Source organism: Chiloscyllium punctatum, chromosome 20, assembly GCF_047496795.1.
Source record: "Chiloscyllium punctatum isolate Juve2018m chromosome 20, sChiPun1.3, whole genome shotgun sequence".
Taxonomy (NCBI): domain Eukaryota; kingdom Metazoa; phylum Chordata; class Chondrichthyes; order Orectolobiformes; family Hemiscylliidae; genus Chiloscyllium; species Chiloscyllium punctatum.
In genome coordinates, this window is record NC_092758.1 from 92241693 (window position 1) to 92263934 (window position 22242).

General features: G+C 41.0%; 1 protein-coding gene across 1 annotated transcript in view; it reads right to left on the reverse strand.

Moving 5' to 3' along the window:
• LOC140492279 (lateral signaling target protein 2 homolog) overlaps nucleotides 1-22242 on the reverse strand; it is a 52363-nt gene that overhangs the window by 25745 nt on the left and 4376 nt on the right. The window contains exon 2 of the mRNA XM_072591234.1: nucleotides 8561-8701. Coding sequence (XP_072447335.1) covers nucleotides 8561-8701 — 141 coding nt within the window. The remainder of the gene's footprint in view (nucleotides 1-8560; nucleotides 8702-22242) is intronic.

The following is a 22242-nucleotide window of genomic DNA, read 5'->3' on the forward strand; positions in this document are numbered from 1 at the left end:
TGGACAAATGTAAACTTGTTCATTTTGGAAGGGAGAACTAAACAACAACATTATTTAAATGGAAAGAAAGTGCAGAAAGCTGCAAACCAAAGGGACTCAATACTATTTAAATCGGCAGCAGTTCAGAGAAGGTTCACTCAGATAATCTCTGGAATGGAGGGATTGTCTTATGGGCAAAGGTTAAACAGGTTGGGATTCTACTCATTGAACATTAGAAGAATAAAGGTTTGATCTCATTGACACATAGGATTCTTAAGGTGCTTGACAGGGTAAATCCAGAGAGGATGTTTCCCCTCATTGCAGAGTCTTGGACCAGAGGGAAGAGTCTCAGAATGAAAGAGTGTCAATTTAGGACCATGATGAGGTGGAATTTATTCTCTCAGGCGGGTCGTGAATCTTTGGAACCCTTGGCTCCACAGAGCTGTGTGGGTAAACTTCTTGTGTATATTTGAGGTGGAGATAGATAGATTCTTGATCATTAAGGGAATCAAGGGTTATGGGGACAAAGGGTAGGAATGTGGACATGAGGAATGTCTGATCAGCCATGATCCTAATCAATGGCTGAGCATGCTTGAGGGATTTACGGCATTCCTCTATACTCATTTAAGGTCTTTGGACCTCCCATGGAGTGATTCATGGGCAAGGCCTCCTGTTTCAAATCTGCCCAGGAATCCTTGGACCCAGAAGTGGAGAAGATAGTCAACACTGCACTGACTCAGTGTTTCAGGTGTATTCTGATAAACATCTAGGAGACACTTTGAACCTTAATGTGAGAGGGGCAAGATGGACGAGTGCTTTAGGTAAGTTGGTTCTGGATGGTTGGCAGATATGTGCAGTGCAGCAAGCATGTGTCAGTTTAGTACTTACCAAACAGTTGGAACCCACAAGAACCCACTTTAAAGGGACTTTTCTTTAGGTGTTCCAGACACAGGGAACTGCCCTTTGGAATTTTCCATTTCTTCAGTAATTCCCTTGGATTCAGCTAAATTGGGATTTCTGCATGGACCCGACTTGACAGCAACTCTAGCCCCCACGCTGTTGCAATGATTATTTGACCATCAAAATACCTAGGCCAGCAAGTCTGCTGGGAAGACGATTTCTTTCTCTGCACACATTTCCAGTTTTGTTGCCAAAAGTAATCACAGGAAAACTATTCCCTCTTTCATTACATAAATCAAATCACTTTCTACAACTGCAATGATCCAAAGAGGCATCTTCTCCAACCACTAAGTACATTTTGATTTTTCATTTCAGTTCTGACGACACGTTGGTATTTTGGATGCAATCTGACTTTTCCATCTCCAGGTGTGACTCACCAGCCATGCATTCCCCAAAAACATTTCTGGGCCTTTGTTTCACCGATCGTGTATCAACTCATTCTGCCCCTCCTTCTTAATCATCAAGCACACATTTTTTGCCTCATCGCACAAACACACGTGAGAAGGGAAGATAACCTCTGTTTATTCCATATGAGCTGGGTGGTGAAATATCATGAAGTTGTGAAATGTAGAAATAATCTTCCAAGTCTTTTGGTGGGTCATATTTCAATATCATCATCAATAAATGCATGCTTAACACCCTTCTGGTTTGACTGACAAAACAAGTCGGTGTTGTGAGATTTACTCTGTTCAGCTGAATGTTGGTAAAGACAGATCATTTTACCTTATTAAAGTGTTCACTGATCTGGAATATAGTGCAGTGAGCAGCACAGTAATTCTTTGGCGAATCACAAAAGAGTTTTACATCTGAAAGGGGTGGAATCTCTTCTTGTAACCAAAGGCTGCCAGAATCTGACTAAATATTCCACAAGATTGGAAGGTGTCCCACCTGTTGCAGAGATTTTACTACTTTGCTACTTGTTTAATCTTCATTCTTCGAAATGATTTGAAGAGTGCATCAAGAAAGCATTGATCACCTCATATAGTGAAATGCTTTGTTTCTACACTGCTAATGAACAGGCAACACCCTAGATTGTTAGTCAGTTTTAGCAGTTAAGCATGTGGGACTTTATAATGAGGTTAAGTTAGACTCTTAAAATGCATGACAAAGATGAATATTGTGGATTGTTGGGGGACACAGAGACACAGAGACACGTTCATGTGAGGTGCCAGTGTTGGAATGGGGTGGACAAAGTCAGAAGTTGCATGACACCAGGCTATGGTCCAACATGTTGTTTATTTGAAATCACAAGCTTTTGGAGCATTGTCACTTCACCTGACAAAGGAGCAAATAAATTACTGTCCTGGAGAAGAAGCTGGAGCAGAATAAATTGTTTTTGTAGTAACAACTAAATAGTTTAAAAAGTGGATCATTATTCAGTAACAGATGTTGAGATTTAAAGGAATAAGGAGTCACCAAAGTGAGCCATGCTAATAAAAAAGTCTGTTCTATTCAGACAGAGAATATCAGAACAACTTTAAACAGACATTGGAAGATTTGACCTGATGTAAAAAAGGAAAGTCAGGAGGGCCTTGACACTTGATCTTGCATTGCAGCCAGTCAGATTTGACCTGATGTAAAAAAGGAAAGTCAGGAGGGCCTTGACACTTGATCTTGCATTGCAGCCAGTCAGAACTGTGACAAAGTAGTAATGTGTCATGTCACACATTTCAATTGATTTGTGCAATTATTACAGAAATACCATTTCTTTAAGTTGGTGTATTAGCTGTTAAATGGTGTTTGTTCAATATTGATCTTAGTTCACTGTTTTTAAAATAGTAAAAGCCTTAAAATAAGAAACTGCCAAAGGTGAGAGATCAGTCAGGAACTGGGAAGACCTTTTTTTTTTACAATAAAAAACAAACAATACAAAATTGAATTCTGCAGAGACTTGAATGTGCAATAAAAGTTGCATGGCAGAATGCAACACAGATAGCTGCCTGATGTTGAGACCCACACAAAAAGACTTTTTGTTGCCTCAGACGAAGTCCAGTTCTTTCACCCACTCAAGACAGTCTAAATGTCAATGATTCAGATTTTGCTGTTACCAATAAAGGAACTGCACTCACTATTACTGACATTGGTTAAAAACAAAAAACATGCAAAGCTGTACAGGTCTCGAGAGTCAGCAACATGAATTTTAACACCAAATTGAATTTGGCACCTTCTACAGGAGGATTGTGGGATCCAGAGACAGTAAATATAAGGACATGATTTGCTTACACATTGTAGAATTTTTAGTCAAAAACAGAAAATGAAAAAGCAAAATAAATAGGATTTTATTCAGACAGACAAAGAAAGATTGGAGCATCCTCATGTGGTTTGGGGTTCCCCTCACTAACCTTTTAGAAAATTAAAACAAAAAAATCCAAAAGCAGTCAGGCCACCTCTGCAGGTTTTTAAGGGGAGGTTACAGGAGGTTTCTAGTTGCACCTACACCCAGGCTGAAAAGGCCTGGAGGCTTGACTGAAAACAGCCATCTCACTTCCTGAACTGTTACTGGAAACAAACATCTATTGGAGCAGCAGCAGGCCATTCAGCCCCTCAAACTTGCTCTGCCATTCATTATGATCATGAGATGAAGAAGTCAATGTTTTGGGTGTAACCCTTCTTCAGGGCTGGGGGTGGGTGTAGGGGGAGCTGCAAATAAAGGGGGTGGCAGGGCAGGGGATAGGTGAAGACAGGTAGAGGGTATGACCTGGTTGGTCAAATGGAAGGAATGAATCTGAATGAATGAATCTGCAACTCTCCCCACACCAACCCCCAGTCCTGAAGAAAATTTACACCCGAAACGTTGCCTTCTCCACCTCCTGATGCTGCCTGACCTGCTGTGATCTTCCAGCCTCCTGCCTGTCTCCTTTGGATTCCAGCATCTGCAGTTTTTGTCTCGAATTCTTTACGGTCATGGCTGATCATACAGCTCAATATCCTAATCCCACCCTCCCCCCTTAGCCCTTGATCCAGTTAGCTGCAAAAATTACATCTACCTCTTTTGAAAACACAATGTTTTGGCCCAATCATTTTGAGGTAGTGAATTCCACAAGCTCATCGGGATAAAGAAATTTCTCCCCGCTCAGTCCTGAAAGGTTTATCCTTTATCCTTAAACTATGACCTTTGGTTCTGGACTACCCCATCATGGGGAACATCCTTCCTGAATATTACTCATCTACTCCTGTTTGGATTTTATAGGCTCCTCCAAGAGATTCTCCCCTCCTTCCTCCATTCCTCTAAATTCCATTCAGTTCAATCCCTAATCAACTCAATCTCTCCTCATACGTTAGTCCTGCCAATCCAGGAATCCACCTGGCTCCCACCTCACGGAGTTACACCCTCAAAGAATTGCAATAGATTTGTCAACCACTGTCTCCCTTTTGTAAATCCGTGCAGTCTCTGATTCTACAACTGTTTAAGTGCTCTGCTGTAAAATGCTTGATAATGGACTCGATATCCATGCAGTGAAATTACCTCCTGTCCTATTAGCAAACGGAAGGCTAACCGGTAAAATCCAATAGCCTCCTTTGGCTGATTTAATTCAGAAACTGAATACATTGCCTGGAGGCGGCAGGTAGGTCTGCTCAGCTCCAGACACACCCCTCAAAGTGATCACAGTGAGGACAGAAACAGGTATTGCTTATTTCAGAACTCATCCAAATCTGCCCTATTACTCAGATTTAGAAAGCATGGCCTGTATTTTTCTTTAGAAACCATGGTGGTGACTTCATGGACCTTTAACAATGCTGGAGTGAATAGGATCCAATTATGCCAAATCTCACTTTCACAGGAGGGGAGCCTGAACTCACTGTGTTCAAATATTTCCATGTTTTCTGTGCCAAGGGTCAAACTCATCCTGTGATGCAGGAGTCTTAAATTGTGAGATATAAATCCTCACAGGGCCAATAGGATACATAGAATTGTCAAACTAGTTAAATCCCCAAAGCTTCAAAATTCTTTATAAACTTTTATATCAGGAAGATCTGAAACCTAACTTTAACTATTTATAATAGCTGTTTTACACAAAGAATGATTATGTCATAGTTAATCATTGGCTTCATTACAGAGTTTACAATAACCTGGAGACTGGGGGTGGCAGAGAGAGGTGGGGGATTGACGAATTCTCAGTTCAATTGAAAAGATCAATACTAAAAACAAAATGCAGGAGAAACTCAGTATGTCTGGCAGCATCTGTGGAGAGAAAGCAGAATTTCACTAAGGCATTTCATAAGATCCCCCATGGTAGTCTATTGCACAAAATACGGATGCATGGGATTGAACGGTTTGGATCAGAAATTGGTCAGCTGAAAGAAGACAGAGGGCTGTGGTTGATGGGAAATACTCATCCTGAATAACATGAATGCAGAGTAACATGAATGCAGAGTACTAGGCGAATGGTAAGATTCTTGGGAGTGTAGATGAGCAGAGAGTCTCAGTGTCCAGGTACCTAGATCCCCAAAAGTTGTCACCCAGGTGGATAGGGTTGTTAAGGCATACAATGTGTTTGCCGTTATTGATAGAGGGATTAAGTTTCGGAACCATAAGGTCATGTTGCAGCTATGCAAAACTCTGGTAAGGCCACACTTGGAGTATTGCATATAGTTCTGGTCACCACATTATAGGAAGGATGTGGAAGTTTTGAAAAAGGTTCAGAGGAGATTTATTAGGATGTTGCTTGGTATGGAGGGAAGGTGTTATGAGGAAAGGCTGAGGGACTTGAGGCTGCTACATTCAAGAGAAGGTTGAGAAGTGACTTAATTGTCACAAAAGATTAACAGAGGGTTAGGTAGTGTGGAGAGTGAGAGGCCTTTTCCTCAGTGATGGCTAGCATGAGGGGACATAGCTTTAAATAGAGGGGTGATAGATATCAGAAATATCAGGAGGTAGTTTCTTTTCTCAGAGTAGTAGGAACGTGGAATTCACTGCCTCCAACAGCAGCAGACTCACCAACTTGAAGGGCATTTAAATGATAGGCATATGGACAAGAATGTAATAGTGTAGGTTAGATGGGCTTCAGATTGGTTTTACAGGTGGGCACAACCTGTACTGCACTTTAATGTTTTATGTTCGGAGTTAATGCTGAGTCCAGTGAGATTCCATCAGAACTGATAGCAGCTAGAACAAAGTGGTATGTATGTGGAAGGTGAGGTGGGGGCGATGAGATGGAGAAGACAACAAAGATGGGGCCCAAATCAGAGAGGCTGTATTATGATTAATGGTTTTTAAACTGGGATTATAAATACAGGCTTGTTGTTTCAATAAGTGGCTAACAGTTGAGGAACTATTAAAATTTTGAATGGGTTCTGATGGACATAAGTTTGTTATAGTGTGAAGGCAAGAAATTTATTTTGGTTTATTTGAACATTGGCAAATTTCTAGACCAATGACAGATGCTGGGTGTGTTGCGAAGGCAAAAAGGTGGGGGGTTGGGGTGCATGGGCTGGCACAATTGAAATATCAAGAATGGGGCAATGGATTGGCTTGGGAGGGTGGAAGGACAGTGGGCAGAAAGGAAAGGAAGGTTGAGAAGGTTATAGGGAGCCTCATATTTAAACAAAACAACAGGGTCAAAGTCCGAGAGAAGAAAGGTGTGCCTTTTAAATAGCCTGCTTTGGCACTCAGCCACTCCTGCCCATCTCTGATCTATATTTGAGGGTATTGGATCCCCTGCCTCAAAGCAAAATAAAAAAAAATTGTTGTTTGGGGAACTTGCCTTACTTTTGCCAAAATTCCATCCCAGTCCTTTGGGAAAGAACAGCTATGGGAGTCAGAAGCTGCCTGATTTAAGCTACCCATCTTGGGAACAAAAATCTGACCTTATAGATCTGAAAAGGAAGTTCAAGGATTAGATCCATTCTATATTTTTTGACAAATTAGCATTAAACAAGACACAAGATAAAAGATTATTATATCACAAATATATTATTCTAAACTGATGTACAACAATATCCATGTATTGTTCCATCAAGGTGGAATTTAGTTGGGCACCATTCAATTGTGTGACAATAAAATGAGCACCACTCATTGCAATTGTGTGCAATCAAGGAGCAAAAGGTGCAGCTTCATATGTTTGAGGTGACTTTTCTGGTGTGTATTTGAGAATATATATTCTCCTCCTCTGCTTTTCAATGCATTGGCTTTTTAACTGAAAACTGTACATATTGACATGAGATTGAAGGCTGAGAGTGGGCAGTTTACATTTACCAATTAATATTCAAATAAATCTCTGGCAGGTGATGTTGTAGTCCTCTTCCAGCACAAGACCCCTTTAAGTAAGGTGATGATGCCAGTGTTACACATCATGGCTAATGTTTATTAAAATTATCAAATTCAGAATGATATTGTAATAAAGTCACAAGGTTAATTCAATGAAGCCTTGGGACACAAAAGGACACTTTGTTGTTCATGGGATTTTGAAAGGAAAACGCAGGTAAACATCCTGTCAATGTCAAATTTACCCGTTTAAAAATGAGTATGTCACCAGGTCAATGATTTCAAATAGCTTGAATAATCTATAACTCGGTAACTATTTTCAAGTCCATGGTAAGTCAAAGTTTATTGTGATTAGTCCAGTTGTCAATCAACTATTTTCATACTTCTTATTCAGCACAAAAATCTCCAGTTTATCACATGGAAGTACTTTGAGAAAAAAAAAAGTTTGTGCAAAGGTTTCACCTATATTTCCATCATTCTGCTCGCAGATGCTGCCTGACCCATAGAACACACCCACACAGATCAATTTGCAACATTTCTTTTTTGAATAACTTTCTTTGGGAAGTACACAGGGACCAGAGTTTGATTCCAGCCTCAGGTGACTGTGTGGAGTCTGCATGTTCTCCCCACATCTGCATTGGTTTCCTCCAAGTGCTCCGATTTCCTCCCACTGTCCAAAGATGTTAGGTGGATTGGCCACGCTAAATTGCCCCTTATGTCCAGGGACGTGCAAGCTAAGTGGGTTAGCTATGGGAAATGCAGGGTTACAGGGATAGAGTGGGGAGCTGGGTCTTGGTGGGATGCTCTTTGAAGGATCAGTGCAGACTCCGTAGCCGAATGGCCTCTATCTGCACCGTAGGGATTCTATGCATTGACTGGTTGCACTCTATTCTGAGAGGAATGAGGAGGTTGCTGTACAGAGTCAACGTGATCTGAATGGCTGCCTGCTCTATAATTACATTAAGTCCTTATTAATAAATGGCACCCTGCAAAAAACTTAGGTCATTTCCATTTCGATAAAATAATAAAAATCGAGTTGATGAGATGGTCACAAAAATAAAACGGTGTAGACTGGGAAGTATGCACGAAGACCAAACATTGTTAAAATGTAACTGATGATTTGCCAAACTGGGCCAATAAGCATGTGCAAATAGTACCAAGTGTTAGAAACACCAATTGTAGTTTGTTTTTGCAATGTGTCATTATCTTCTGGAAAACATTTATTTTAGTATATTTCTTTGCCAAAAAAAAACAAACAAAAATGCCGACACTAAAAGACTGTTGAACATAACTGACGATGTAACCCCCACTACGGCAACTGTTTAAGATTCAATGTCATTTGCTTCTAGAGTGTTCAAAATAAAACTTGGATTAGCTCGACCACACAGGATGGATGCATGAATCTAAGTCACTGACCTGTCTAGCCCGAAGATTATTTAGTTGTACCATATACTGTTGGGGGTCATTGTGAAGATTGACGTTATTCAGCTCCATCATCACTTGGGTTACTTCCTTATCTGCATAGAAGAATTGAGCCAATGGATGTGGGTTGGACCTCTGAAAATATGGAAAATATTAGTGTCAGAACAGAAAAATGGTGAAAGGAGATTATCTCACCACAACAACCTGTTGTAGTGCATGAAGAAACAAGTAAACTTTAACACTGATCCATAGCAATAAGATCCGGACTCTTCAGTGACCAACCAATAATTACAGTCTCATCTCAGAATTCATCTTGCAGTGGAGCTAAATGTTGTGAATAAAGTGGAATAGTTGGGGAATTATCTGCATACATGCATACTCCAAATAACAAGCCAACAGAAAAGTTGTAACTTGATCTAAAGTTTAAGTAGAGCTCTTAATCTTATTCCAAGATATTAATTTACATTCATGAGACTGCCGGATGGTACATTGCCTCCTGGTTGCTAGCGTCAGAGACCTCGCAGATTGAGTCTGCAGAATTTTTAAGGGGGAGGGTGAGCAGCCAAAAGTCGTGGTACACATCAGTACCAATGACATAGCTATAAAAAGGGATAAGGACCTGAAATATATGAATACAGGGAATTAGGTTGGAAGCAAGACAGTAGTAATCTCAGGATTGCTACCAGTGCCATGGGCTAGTGAGGCTAGGAGCAGAGAGCAAGCTGGTGTACAAGGGAGACCTTCAGATATATGGACCATTGGGATACCTTCTGGGGAAGGTGGGACCTGTACAAGGAAAATGGGTTGCACCTGAACTGGAGGGGCATCAATTTCCTGGGTAGGAGGTTTGCTAGAGCTCTTCAGGAGGGTTTAAACTAGTTTGGCAGGGGAATGGGAACTGGACTAATGGATCAGAGGATGGAGTAGCTGGTGAATAGGAAGTTATCCAGGGCAGGGAGTCTGTGAGGAATGGTAGTCAGTTAATGGGGAAAGTTGCAGTTGGTGTGATGGGTTGAAGTGTATCTATTTTAATGCAAGAGGTGTCAGGAATAAAAGGTTGATGATCTTAGAGCATGGATCTCTACTTGGAACGATGATGTTGTGGCCATTATAGAGACTTGGATATCATAGGAGCTGGAACAGTTGTTGGATATTCTGGGGTTTGGATTTTTCTAAAGGAACAGGGGGAGCAGGTAAAACGAGGTGGGGGAGTAGTTTTGCTAATCACAGATAGTAGCATGACTGCAGAAAGGGAGGTCTCAAGGAGGGTTTGTCTACAGAGTCTGTATGGATGGAAGGCAGAAACAGGAAAGGAGCAATCACTTTATTGGGAGGTTTCTACAGGGTCCCCCAATAGAACAGAGACAGAGACAGAGACAGAGACACGGAGGAGCAGATTTTGGAAAGGTGCAGAAGCAACAGGATTGTTGTTGTGGAGGACTTCAACTTGTCTAATATTGATTGGAACCTGCTTAGTGCAAATAGTTTGGATGGAGCAGATTTTGTCAGGTGTGTCCAGGAAGGATTCCTGACTCAATATGTAGGTAGGCCAACCAGAGCGGAGGCCGTATTGGACTTGGTCCTTGGCAACAAACCAGGCCAGGTGTCAAATCTCTTGGTGGGAGAGCATCTCTGTGATAATGATCACAACTCTATTACCTTTACTATAGTCATGGAGAGGGATAAGAGCAGTCAGTATCACAAAGTATGTTATTTGGGGAAAGGGGAATTACAATGCTATTAGGCAGGAGCTGGGCACCTAAATTGGGGATCAGGTGTTCAGGAAAACACAGGAAAAAACTTCAAGGTTGTTTAGGGAGCACTTGCGAGTGCTGGATAGGTTTGTCCCACTGAGTCAAGGATGGGATGGTAGGTTGAGCAAAAAACTTGGATGACAAGAGATGAAGAACATCTAATCAAGAGAAAGAAAGAAGCTTGCTTGAGGCGGCAAGGATCGAAAAAGGGCTCTAGATGGTTACAAGGGAGACCGGAAGGAAATGAAGAATGGACTTAGGAGAGCTAGCAGGGGGATATGAAAAAGCTTCAGCAGGTAGGATTAAGGAAAACCCTCAGGCATTCTCTACTTGTGAGGAACAAGAGGATGGCAGGGCTGATCAGAGGTAGTGGAGGGGACTTGTGCCTGAAGTTGGTGGTGGTAGGGGAGGTCCTTAAATGAATACTTTGCTTCAGTATTCACGAGAGAGAGGGACCCTGTCATTTGAGAGGAGAGCATGAAACAGGCTAATATGCTCAAACAGGTTTAATGTTAAGAAGGAGGATACGCTGTAAATTGAAAAACGGATAGATAAATCCCCTGGTCCAGACGAGATGTACCCAAGGTTACTACAGGAAGTGAGGGAAGAGATTGCTGCGCCTTCGGTGATGATCTTCACATCCTCGTTGTCCAGTGGAGCAGTACCAGATGATTGGAGTGTGGCAAATGTTATTCCTTGTTCAAGAAAGGGAATAGGGATAATCCTGGGAATGACAAACCAGTCAGTTCTATATTGGTGTGAGCAAATTAGAGAGGATTCTGAGAAACAGGATGCATGATCATTTGTAGTTTGATTACAGATAGTCAACATGTCTTTGTGAGGGGCACATCATGCCTCACAAGTTTTACTGAATTCTTTAAGGAAGTGACAAAACACATCAACTAGAGTGGTGGATGTGATGTATATGGATTTTAGCAAGGCGTTTGATAAGGTTCCCCATGGTAGGCTCATGCAACAAGTAAGGTGGCATGGGCTACAGGGAAATTTGGCTGGCTGGATACAGAATTGGCTGGCCCATAGAAGGCAGAATGGTAATATATGGTAAGCATTCAGCCTAGAGCTCAATGACCAGTGGTGTTCCTCAGGGATCTGTTCTGGACCTCTGCTCTGGTGACTTTTATGAACGACTTGAATGAGGAAGTGGAAGGGTGGGTTAGTAAGTTTGCTGATGACATGACAGTTGGAGGAGTTCTGGATAGTTTGAACAGCTGTTCTAAGTTGCAACAGGACATGGACAGGATGAAGAACTGTGCTGAGACGTGGCAGATGGAGTTCAACCTGGATAAATGTTAAGTGATTTATTTTGGAAGGTTGAATTTGAATGCAGAATACAGGGATAAATGCAGGATTCTTGGCAGTGTGGAGGAACAGCAGGGTCTTGGGGTCCACATCCAGAGATCCAACAAAGTTGCCACCCAAGTTGATAGGGTTGTGAAGAAGGGGTATGGTGTGTTGGCTTTTATGAGCAGGAGGATTGATTTTAAGAGCTGCAAGGTTATGCTGCAGCTACATAAAGTCCTGATTAGGCCACACTTGGAATATTGCATTTAGCTCTGGTCACCTCATTCTAGGAAGGATGTGGAAGCTTGAGAGGGTGCAGAGGAGATTTACCAGGATGCTGCCTGGACTGGAGGGCTTGTCTAATAAATAAAAGCTTGAGAGAGCTAGGACTTTTCTCACTGGATTGAAGGATGAGAGGTGACTTGATAGAGGTGTACAGGATGAGGAGAAGCACAGATAGAGTAGATAGCCAGAGAGTTTTTGCAAAGGCAGAAATGGTGATCACGAAGGGCATAATTTTAAAAGGTGATTGGACGAAGGTTTAGGAGAGATGTCAGCAGTAGGTTCTTTACTCAGAGTGGTGGGTGCGTGGAGTGCACTGCCAGTGGTGGTAGTAGAGTCAGATGCATTAGGGACATTTAAGTGACCCTTGGATAGGCCCATGGATGATAGTAAAATGAAGGGCATGTAGGTTTGTTTAATCTTAGAGTAGGACAAAAAGGTTGGCACAACATCCAGGACTGAAGGGCCCATACTGTGCTGTACTGTTCTACATTTTTAATAAAAAAGGTGCATTATTCACTACCATCCAATTATTTCTTCTTTGGAAGCAAACTGAAAATTGAAAAGCCATTCCTTGTGTGGAAACTAAATCTATAATGTGAAACACCACGCCTGTTCAAAAGTTTGTTTCAGCAAATAGAAAAGTAGAGGATATTAATTTATACTTTATTACTAATGCTCAGGTAAAACAAGACTAACCAAATTAAGGAAACATGATGGCAATCTTACGAAAGCAAATAAATCAGCACTGGAGTTTATACATTATATGGATCGCGATCTTAGATAATTGAAGATTCCTTCAAATACCTTATCCCTTACTCTCAAAGGTGCGAATAAACTTCCCATCAAATTTTTCTAACAAAAATTGATTAAAACATTGATTGTTTTACTCAAGTGATTCCCTGGAGAAAAAAAAAGAATCAACAAGTGCAGTTAATTTTAAATGTTGAAAGAATCAAAACTGATCTTAATTTTCAAGTTTCTTTCTAAAACAGTTTTAACTTATTTCCAGATCCTCAATATTTCAACTGAGCTCAATGGTGGCACACATTAGAGTGTCTGGAGGTTGTGGGTTCAGATTTACTCCCATGGCTACAGTACACAATCAATGCTGAAACTCCACTGAGTACTGGAGGGAACATTACCTTTCTGATCAGATTTTCAATCATCTTAATGCTACTAGGGATTTTATCCCACCCATTTGCCAGAGTCACAAGTGTGCTATGTAAAATTCCATAATTGGTCACCAAGTGCTTGAGATTTCTTGAAGCATGAAGAGCGTTATATTAATTCAAACATTTTGTTGAACTTGGGTAGATACATTTTTAGCAATGCTGTGACATTATTCTATGATCCATTTTATACACTGGATTAGATAATTTTGGAAATAAAAGATCACAACTTTAATATAAATTTAATGGAGTTTAAATTTAGATAAATGTGAGGTGCTGCATTTTGGGAAAGCAAATCTTAGCAGGACTTCTACACTTAATGGTCAGGTCCAAGGGAGTATTGTTGAACAAAGAGACCTTGGAATGCAAGTTCATAGCTCCCTTGAAAGTGGAGTTGCAGGTAGATAGGATAGTGAGGAAGGCGTTTGGTATGCTTTCCTTTATTGGTCAGAGTATTGAGTACAGGGGTTGGGAGGTCATGTTGCGGCTGTACAGGACATTGGTTCGGCCACTGTTGGAATATTGTGTGCAATTCGTGTCCTTCCTATCGGAAGGATGTTGTGAACCTCGAAAGAGTTCAGAAAAGATTTACAAGGATGTTGCCAGGGTTGAGGATTTGAGCTACAGGGAGAGGTTGAATAGGCTGGGGTGGTTTTCCCTGGAGCAGAGGCTGAGGGGTGACCTTATCGAGGTTTATAAAATCATGGAGGGGCATGGATAGGATAAGTAGACAAAGTTTTTCCCCTGGGATGGGGAGTCCAGAACTAGAGGGCATAGATTTAGGATAAGAGGGGAAAGGGTTAAAATGGGAGCTAAGGGGCAACTTTCTCAAGCAGAGGGTGGTATGTGCATGGAATGCTCTGCCAGAGCAAGTGGTGGAGGCTGGTACAATTGCAACATTTAAAAAGCAAATGGATGGGTATATGAATAGGAAGGGTTTGGAGGGATATGGACCAAGTGCTGGCAAATGGGACTAGATTAGGTTAGGATATCTGGTTGGCATGAATGAGTCAGACTGAATGGTCTATTTATGTGCTGTACATCTCTATGGGTCCATAATATTTGTTCTCAATGCAAACATCAAAATGGTCAGTATAAATAATACAAGGACACTCTGAAGAGGGTGGTGTGTCCATTCTACATTGCACACCACTTTTCTAGCGAAAACACCGTAGCTGACTGGTGCACGTAGAAGCCAGTGCTTAAATTTGGTTTGGGGCACTTTAGGTCATCTACATCAAAATTAGCAGCATCAAACATGCCTAGAGGAATGCCAGGAGTTGCACAAGTTCTCTCTCACACTGTGACAACACAAACTGCCATGACTCTGGATGTCCATGCCATTCTCTCAGACTCCATGCTGAGAGCAGCTTCAGAGGACAGCAGTTTAGACATGCTTAAATAATGAGGCATCTACTTCCTTGCTCTTGAAATATACACATCCATGAAACACCACAAGAATTTCACAGTTCTGAACAAGTTTTTAAAAAGGTAAAGAACCACCACCTACAGACAGGAGTACAAAATATACTGCATGTGTGTTTTTGGAAACAGCTTTGGTCTATCAACATTTCCAAATTACATTGAAACATACCTGTTTGTATCAAACTGAAAAAAAAATACAGCTTGCTTGGTTTCAAGTATCGTTATGAAAACATTGCTATATTTTCCAACTCAAACCAAAACTGGTTCAATGTAATGGCTAAGAGCCCCAGATAACAATCAATCATTTAAGAAACATACTACACAATTCACAATAACCCATCACCTTTCCCTTACTTACATTTCCAAAATCTTAATAGTTCACGACCATTGTGTAATAGAAGTGCTAATAATGACGTTAGCATAATCCTATTGAGAAAATAAGGGCATGAGGACTAATGGGAGGAGATTATACAATTATAAAGAAAATGAAAGCTAAATGCTTGAAGTCTAAACATTAGGAACAGCTGCAAATATATATTGTCTTGGTCACTGATCAGAAACTGAAAATTACATTTGCATTTCCATAGATCAAACAGAGGCGCCAACACCTGCTTTAACTAAAAGCATGGACCAAACAGATTTCATACAAGATCTCAGTAAATGAATGTGGACTGACAGCTAACATGACAAAAGATTAATCTAAACATGGAAACCACAAGTAGGCATGTCTTTTCGTTGGTGATATATACTTTGCTCTAATTATAGAGGCATAGTCAGATATATAGCAGGGAAACAGACCCTTCGGTCCAACTCGTCCATGCCAACCAGATATCCCAACCCAATCTAGTCCCACCTGCTTGCACCCAATGCTTATCCCTCCCTATTCATATACCCATCTAGATGCCTTTTAAATGTTGCAACTGTACCAGTCTCCACCACTTACTCTGGCAGCTCATTCCATACATATACCACCCTCTGCATGAAAATGTTGTCCTTTAGGTCTCTTATATCTTCCCCTTCTCACCCTATACCTATGCTCTATTGTTCTGGACTCCCCACCCCAGTGAAAAGACTGCCTATTTATCTTATCCATGTCCCTCAGGATTTTGTAAGCTTCTAGAAGGTCACCCCTCAGCCTCCGACGCTCCAGGGAAAACAGCCCCCCAGCCTGTTCAGCCTCTCCCAAATCCTCCAACCCTGGCAACTCGCTTGTAAATCTTTTCTGAACCCTTTCAAGTTTCACAACATCTTTCCGATAGGAAGGAGACCAGAATTGCACACAATATTCCAACAGTGGCCTAACCAATGTCCTGTGCATCATGACCTCCCAACTCCTGTACTCAATACTGACCAATAAAGGAAAGCATACCAAATGCCATCTTCACTATCCTATCTACCTGCGACTCCACTTTCAAGGAGCTATGAACCTGCACTCCAAGGTCTCTTTGTTCAGCAATAATCCCTTGGACCTTACCATTAAGTGTATAAGTCCTGCTAAGATTTGCTTTCCCAAAATGCAACACCTCATTTATCTAAATTAAACTTCTCTGCCAGTTCTCAGCCCATTGGCACATCTGATCAAGATCCCATTGTAATCCAAGGTAACCTTCTTCATTGCCCACTACACCTCCAATTTTGGAGTCTTCTGTTAACTTACTAATTGTACATCTTATGCTTGCATCCAAATCATTTATATAAATGACAAAAAGTAGAGTACCCAGCACCGATCCTTGTGGCACTCCACTGGTCACAGGCCTCCAGTCTGAAAAACAACCCTCCTCCACCACCCTCTTTTCTACACCTGATCAGGTCCTGGGGATTTATCCATTTTTATGCATTTCAAGACATCCAGCACTTCCTCCTCTAATGTGGACATTTTTCAAGATGTCCCCATCTATTCCCCTACATTCTATATCTCCCATGTCCTTTTCCAAAGTATATACTGATGCGAAATACTTGTTTAGTATCTACCCCATCTCCTGCAGCTCCACACAAAGACTGCCTTGCTGATCTTCGAAGGGACCCTACTCTCTCCCTCGTTACCCTTTTGTCCTTAATGCATTTGTAAAAACTCTTTGGATTCTCCTTAATCCTATTTGCCAAAGCTATCTCATGTCCCCTTTTTGCTCTCCTGATTTCTCTCAAAATTACTCCTACTGCCTTTATACTCTAAAAATTCACCCAATTTTTCCCATCTATACCTGACATATGCTCCCTTTTTCTTAAGAAAACCCTCAATTTCTTTAGTCATCCAGCATTCCCTATACCTACCAGCCTTTCCTTTCACCCTGACAGGAATATACTTTCTCTGGATTCTTATTATCTCCTCATTTCTGAAAGCTTCCCATTTTCCAGCTGTCCCTTTACCTGTGAACATCTGCTCCCAATCAGCTTTTGAAAGTTCTTGCCTAATACTGTCAAAATTGGCCTTTCTCCAATTTAGAACTTTACCTTTTAGTGATGGAAAAGAATAGACCAGATCTATTTTGAAACTAAAACATGTAATCAAGTAACCAGGCTTGATACACTCACTGCTTAGTGCAATCTCCAATTCAACCGCGATTAGGAGGTGGCTTTGCAAAACAATTGTGCTCCATTTTAACCTGGGCTTCCCCTCGATTTAATCCTTGAGCTGCTTCTCATTTCTGCTGTAATCTCTCACTGTAGCCAGTGTTTAATAAAAGCTTCAGTCAATGTCACATTTTTCTCTTGGATTCTGGAGTCCTCTGGTCTATTCATTCTCGTAATTTAACACCTGCATGTTCCACTTCTTTACAGCAACGTGCAAGTGGCCGGGGAAAACCAGCTTTTCAATATTTTGGGAAGGGAGAAGGAACACTGATGTTAAAAACTTTTGTTGGAATATAAGTCCCAGCTGAAGGAGCAAAATGTTTAATGAAACCTTGAATACCACAAGCTGGACCAGTCACTGCAGGAGCTAATACGTTCACCCTGTTTGTACATTTGTAGCAGCAAACACCCTTGGGTGAGCCTTTCAGCATTTTGGTTATTTGCAGGGCTTTTAAAAAAAAAGTGTTATTTTCATTGTCTTACAGTCTTTTGAAAAAAAAAAGTCCCATATTTTCCTTTAAATCAATTCATTCAGCAGCTCCACTTACTATCTTTGAGAGGATCGTCAATTATTGGTTCTCTTTTTCCCCAACTTACTAAAAATCTTTATTCACACTGGAGCTTTCAACTTGCAAATAAAAAAATCCTAAATCTGTAACCATGACTTTACTAATACCGGAGGGTGGGAGGGAGAGAGCAATAGACCGAGAACTAACTCCACATTAGTGAGTTTTCAATCAGTTGTACAACTGAGATTCAGGACTTGCCATGTCCATGGCTGGAAATGAACAATAAAGGATGTTTTGATTTGCTGCAATCAACTTCACAATGAAAGCTACAGATTAACCAAACCTGAGTGCGCAATACATGATCACTGGAGAAAGCTTCCTGGTTCACAGTCTAAATGTAGATTTGTGCTGATAGCCAGTGAAACAAAGTACTGGTCTGTTTTCCACAGGTTTTAAAAAGTAGGACTTGGAAACTCAGATTGGAAAAATTTCTAAACAACAAGAATTGTATGCCACAACAAATTGCCTGCAGTGCTTTAGAGGGTTTTCAGTGTGCTATGTCAAACAGGGAGATGAACAATTTAAGAATGTGAAAAGTTGTCCAGGTATATTTATTCAACAATGACTAAGATCTATTTTATTGTCTAGTGGCAAACGCTATCTTCTCAAAGTGATCAGAGAGTTCTAAACACTCTGCCCTTTTCTCAAAAGGGAAATCTGCATCATGTTAAATACTATTACATAACACTATGAACATTTCTGCGCTGGTGTATTATCTGACATAATACAGACGTACTATAATAACCTGTTTAACACCCTTAAAACACTCTCACCCTGTTGAAAATTTCAACTTCCTCTTCATGCAGGAATCTGTAAATACAGCCAAACAATTAAACATGAAAGCACCATCATCGCTTTAGCGGATTAAAGATGATAGAGTTCTGCATCCTTCATAATCAAGAACCTATTCATTTAAAAAGATAGGTATCTTCCAACCTCTCCTCACTTCATGATAGAAGTGTCAGTCCTCAGTGCTTGTGCTGTATACTGGTTGACTGACTATTTTGTTGAAAGACCTCAGAAGATAGAGATGGCAGTCATCAGAACTTGACACCCTTGGAAAATGAGAAACTGTCACATACTTGGAGAAAATTCACCCTTCCTAATAATGTGTCAAACAATTTTCCAAGCAGGCATGTAAAAAGACAACATTTCCCTTTCAGGTCTACATAGATGTTGTCGGACCTGATAGTTTGTTTTATTTTACATTTTCAGCATCTACAGAATTTTGGTTTTGTAGTCACTTTCCTTGCTATAACCACTAGCCCATACACAAGCTCAGAACCATAGTTAGATTTTAAGCAGATTTTTACATTCTGACAATGTTAATAACATACTCAATTTCTTATAGAACATAGAACAGTACAGCACAGAAGAGGCCCTTCAGCCCACGATGTTGTGCTGACCATTGATCCTTATGTATGCACCCTCACATTTCTGTGACCATATGCACGTCCATCCGTCTCTTAAATGTCCCCAATGACCCTGCTTCCACAACTGCTGCTGGCAACGCATTCCATGCTCTCACAACTCTGTGTAAAGAACCCGCCTCTGACATCCCCTCTATACTTTCCTCCAACCAGCTTAAAACTATGACCCCTCGTGTTAGCCATTTCTGCCCTGGGAAATAGTCTCTGGCTATCAACTCTATGCCTCTCATTATCTTGTATCCCTCAATTTAGGTCCCCTCTCCTCATCCTTTTCTCCAAATGAAAAGAGTCCAAGCTCAGTCAACCTCTCTTCATAAGATAAGCCCTACAGTCCAGGCAGCATCCTGGTAAACCTCCTCTGAACCCTCTCCAAAGTATCCACATCTTTTCTATAATAGGGCAACCAGAACTGGACGCAATATTCCAAGTGCGGTCTAACCAAAGTTTTATAGAGCTGCAACAAGATCTCACGACTCAAACTCAATCCCCCTGTTAATGAAAGCCAAAACACCATATGCTTTCTTAACAACCCTGTCCACTTGGGTAGCCATTTTAAGGGATGTACCTGCACACCAAGATCCCTCTGTTCGTCCACACTGCCAAGAATCCTATCCTTAATCCTGTACTTAGTTTTGAAATTCGACTTTCCAAAACACATCACCTCACATTTATCCAAGTTGAACTCCATCTGCCACCTCTCAGCCCATCTCTGCATCCTGTTGATGTCCCGCTGCAGCCTACAACAGCCCTCTATACTGTCAATGACACCTCCAAACTTCGTGTCATCTACAAACTTGCTGACTCATCCTTCAATCCCCTCATCCAAGTCATTAATAAAAATTACAAACAATAGAGGCCCAAGGACAGAGCCCTGTGAACACCACTCACCACAGACTTCCAGGCAGAATATTTTCCTTCTACTACCACTCGCTGTCTTCTGTTGGCCAGTCAATTCTGTATCCAGACAGCTAAGCTCCCCTGTATCCCATTCCTCCTGACCTTCTGAATGAGCCAACCATGGGGAACCTTATCAAATGCACCGAGGCAACAACTAACTCCCTCTTCAAGAGCAATGTACAGCAAAACAAAATGCTATGCCCAAATTGACATGTGACAAACTTTGGAAATGGAACTTCATCCAACTACTCCAACATATATAAACTCTCCAGGTCAGTTGACTAACAAGGACGGCAAGGGGAGCACGGTGGCATAGTGGTTAGCACTGCTGTCTCACAGCGCCAGAGATCAGTGTTCAATTCCCACCTCAGGTGACTGACTGTGTGGAGTTTGCACATTCTCCCAGTGTCTGCATGGGTTTCCTCCGGGTGCTCCAGTTTCCTCCCACAGTCCAAAGATGTGCAGGTTAGGTGAATTGGCCATGCTAAATTGCCTGTAGTGTTAAGTGATGGGGTAAATGGAGGGGAATGGTCTGGGGTGGGTGGCAGGTAGGTTGGTGTGGACTTGTTGGGCCAAAGGGCCTGTTTCTACACTAAGTAATCTAATGTAAGTAATGTAATCTAATCCAATGTAAGGAAGGGCTCCTTCACTGTTCCAGCATGGTTTCTTACCTCTTCTTACTGCAATCTGGTTTCCTAACATTTGATCAAGATTTACAATTCAATGTCCATTGGAAAAAGGTCTTGCAGTATTCAGTCTGATTATTTAGGCCAAAGTGAGGACAACAGATGCTGGAGGAAGCCCTCATTCCTGAAGAGCAGCTTATGCCTGGAACATCGACTCTCCTGCTTCTTGGATGCAGCCTGACATGCTGCGCTTTTTCAGCATGACAATCTGACTGTTCAGTTTGAATGACCAAAACTAATTTTGCACAAGGTACTAATAAATCCATCTGGATTAGATTCAAACCTAGGTCAATTTTGTTGGAGTACCCTCAACACACTGATTGCAATGGATTCAGAGAAGGCGCCCACCACCACTTTCTCAAGGGCAACTAGGGTTAGTAATAAATTGCTAGTGACACCATACATCCAGATAACATATCAATAGAAAAGCTAATGTGTTGTCTCTGCAAATGTTGATTAACAATATTTTTGGTGAAATGAGGTAGACGCAAACTCCAATAGAATTGCTATTTTAAGAAAGTTATTTCTCCCCACTCCATTTGGAGAGGTTTGAATTAATTAACATACACTGTATTCAAAATAACACATCCCAAATTAATGCATTGAAAGCAGCACAAAGACAACATGCAATCAAAGGCAGAACACACACACTGCTTCCATCCCCCACCACCCACCCCCACAGCCCTCCCCACCATTTTCCCAGAGAAGTTTCACTCAATTCATTCCAGGGATGATGTGCTTATTTCATGAAAGTTTGAAACAATATGAGAAAAACAAAGATTGAGGGGTTTGATAGTTCTTGTAAGGAAGACTAGATTTATTGGGGACGCAGTTTATCAAGTCTTCCTTTTAAGACAGAGATGAGAAATGTCTTCTTTTGGTGAGTTGTTAGTCTGTGGAATTCTCTTCTCCAGTAAATAGGGGCATCTAGGTCATGGAACATATTCCAAGTGGAGGTGGATAATGTTTGGATTGGACAAAGGAATCAAGGGTTCTGGGGACAAGCAGGAACGGAGACCAGAATCAGATCCACAAAGATCTTCTTGAATGGAGAAGCTGGATAGAGGGATAGATGTCATACTCCTATTCCTAATTTGTAGGTTTGCAAATAAGGAAAGGAGTTTAAAATCATGTGACAGTTTTAACTTTGTGATACAAAATGGTTAAGTGGTGAGAATACCCAAACAGCTCATGAAATAAAATTTTATTAAAACAGAGGAAAAAAAAGTGTACAATCAATTGACATGTTCTTTTGACTAATCACTAACAGAATTTATCACTTGTGGCAATTTGGGATCTCCATCCTTTCAGACAGGTACTGACAATAAAAAAAATGAACAAACTGGCTTTCATTGTACTTCAACCACAGTTTTCATTGGCCAATGCTAAATTTGTATTCACACCCCCTAGTGACAAGTTGAGAATCTACCCAAAGATCTTTCAAGAATTTTTGCTCTAACTGGTAACAGGATTAGTTAAACTACCACATATTGACTGCAATATTGTTGAGACCTGTACAATCACTTCATCTTCAAGAAAGTAATTCAGAACTCATCACATAAAGAGACAGGTAACCATCAAATTATCT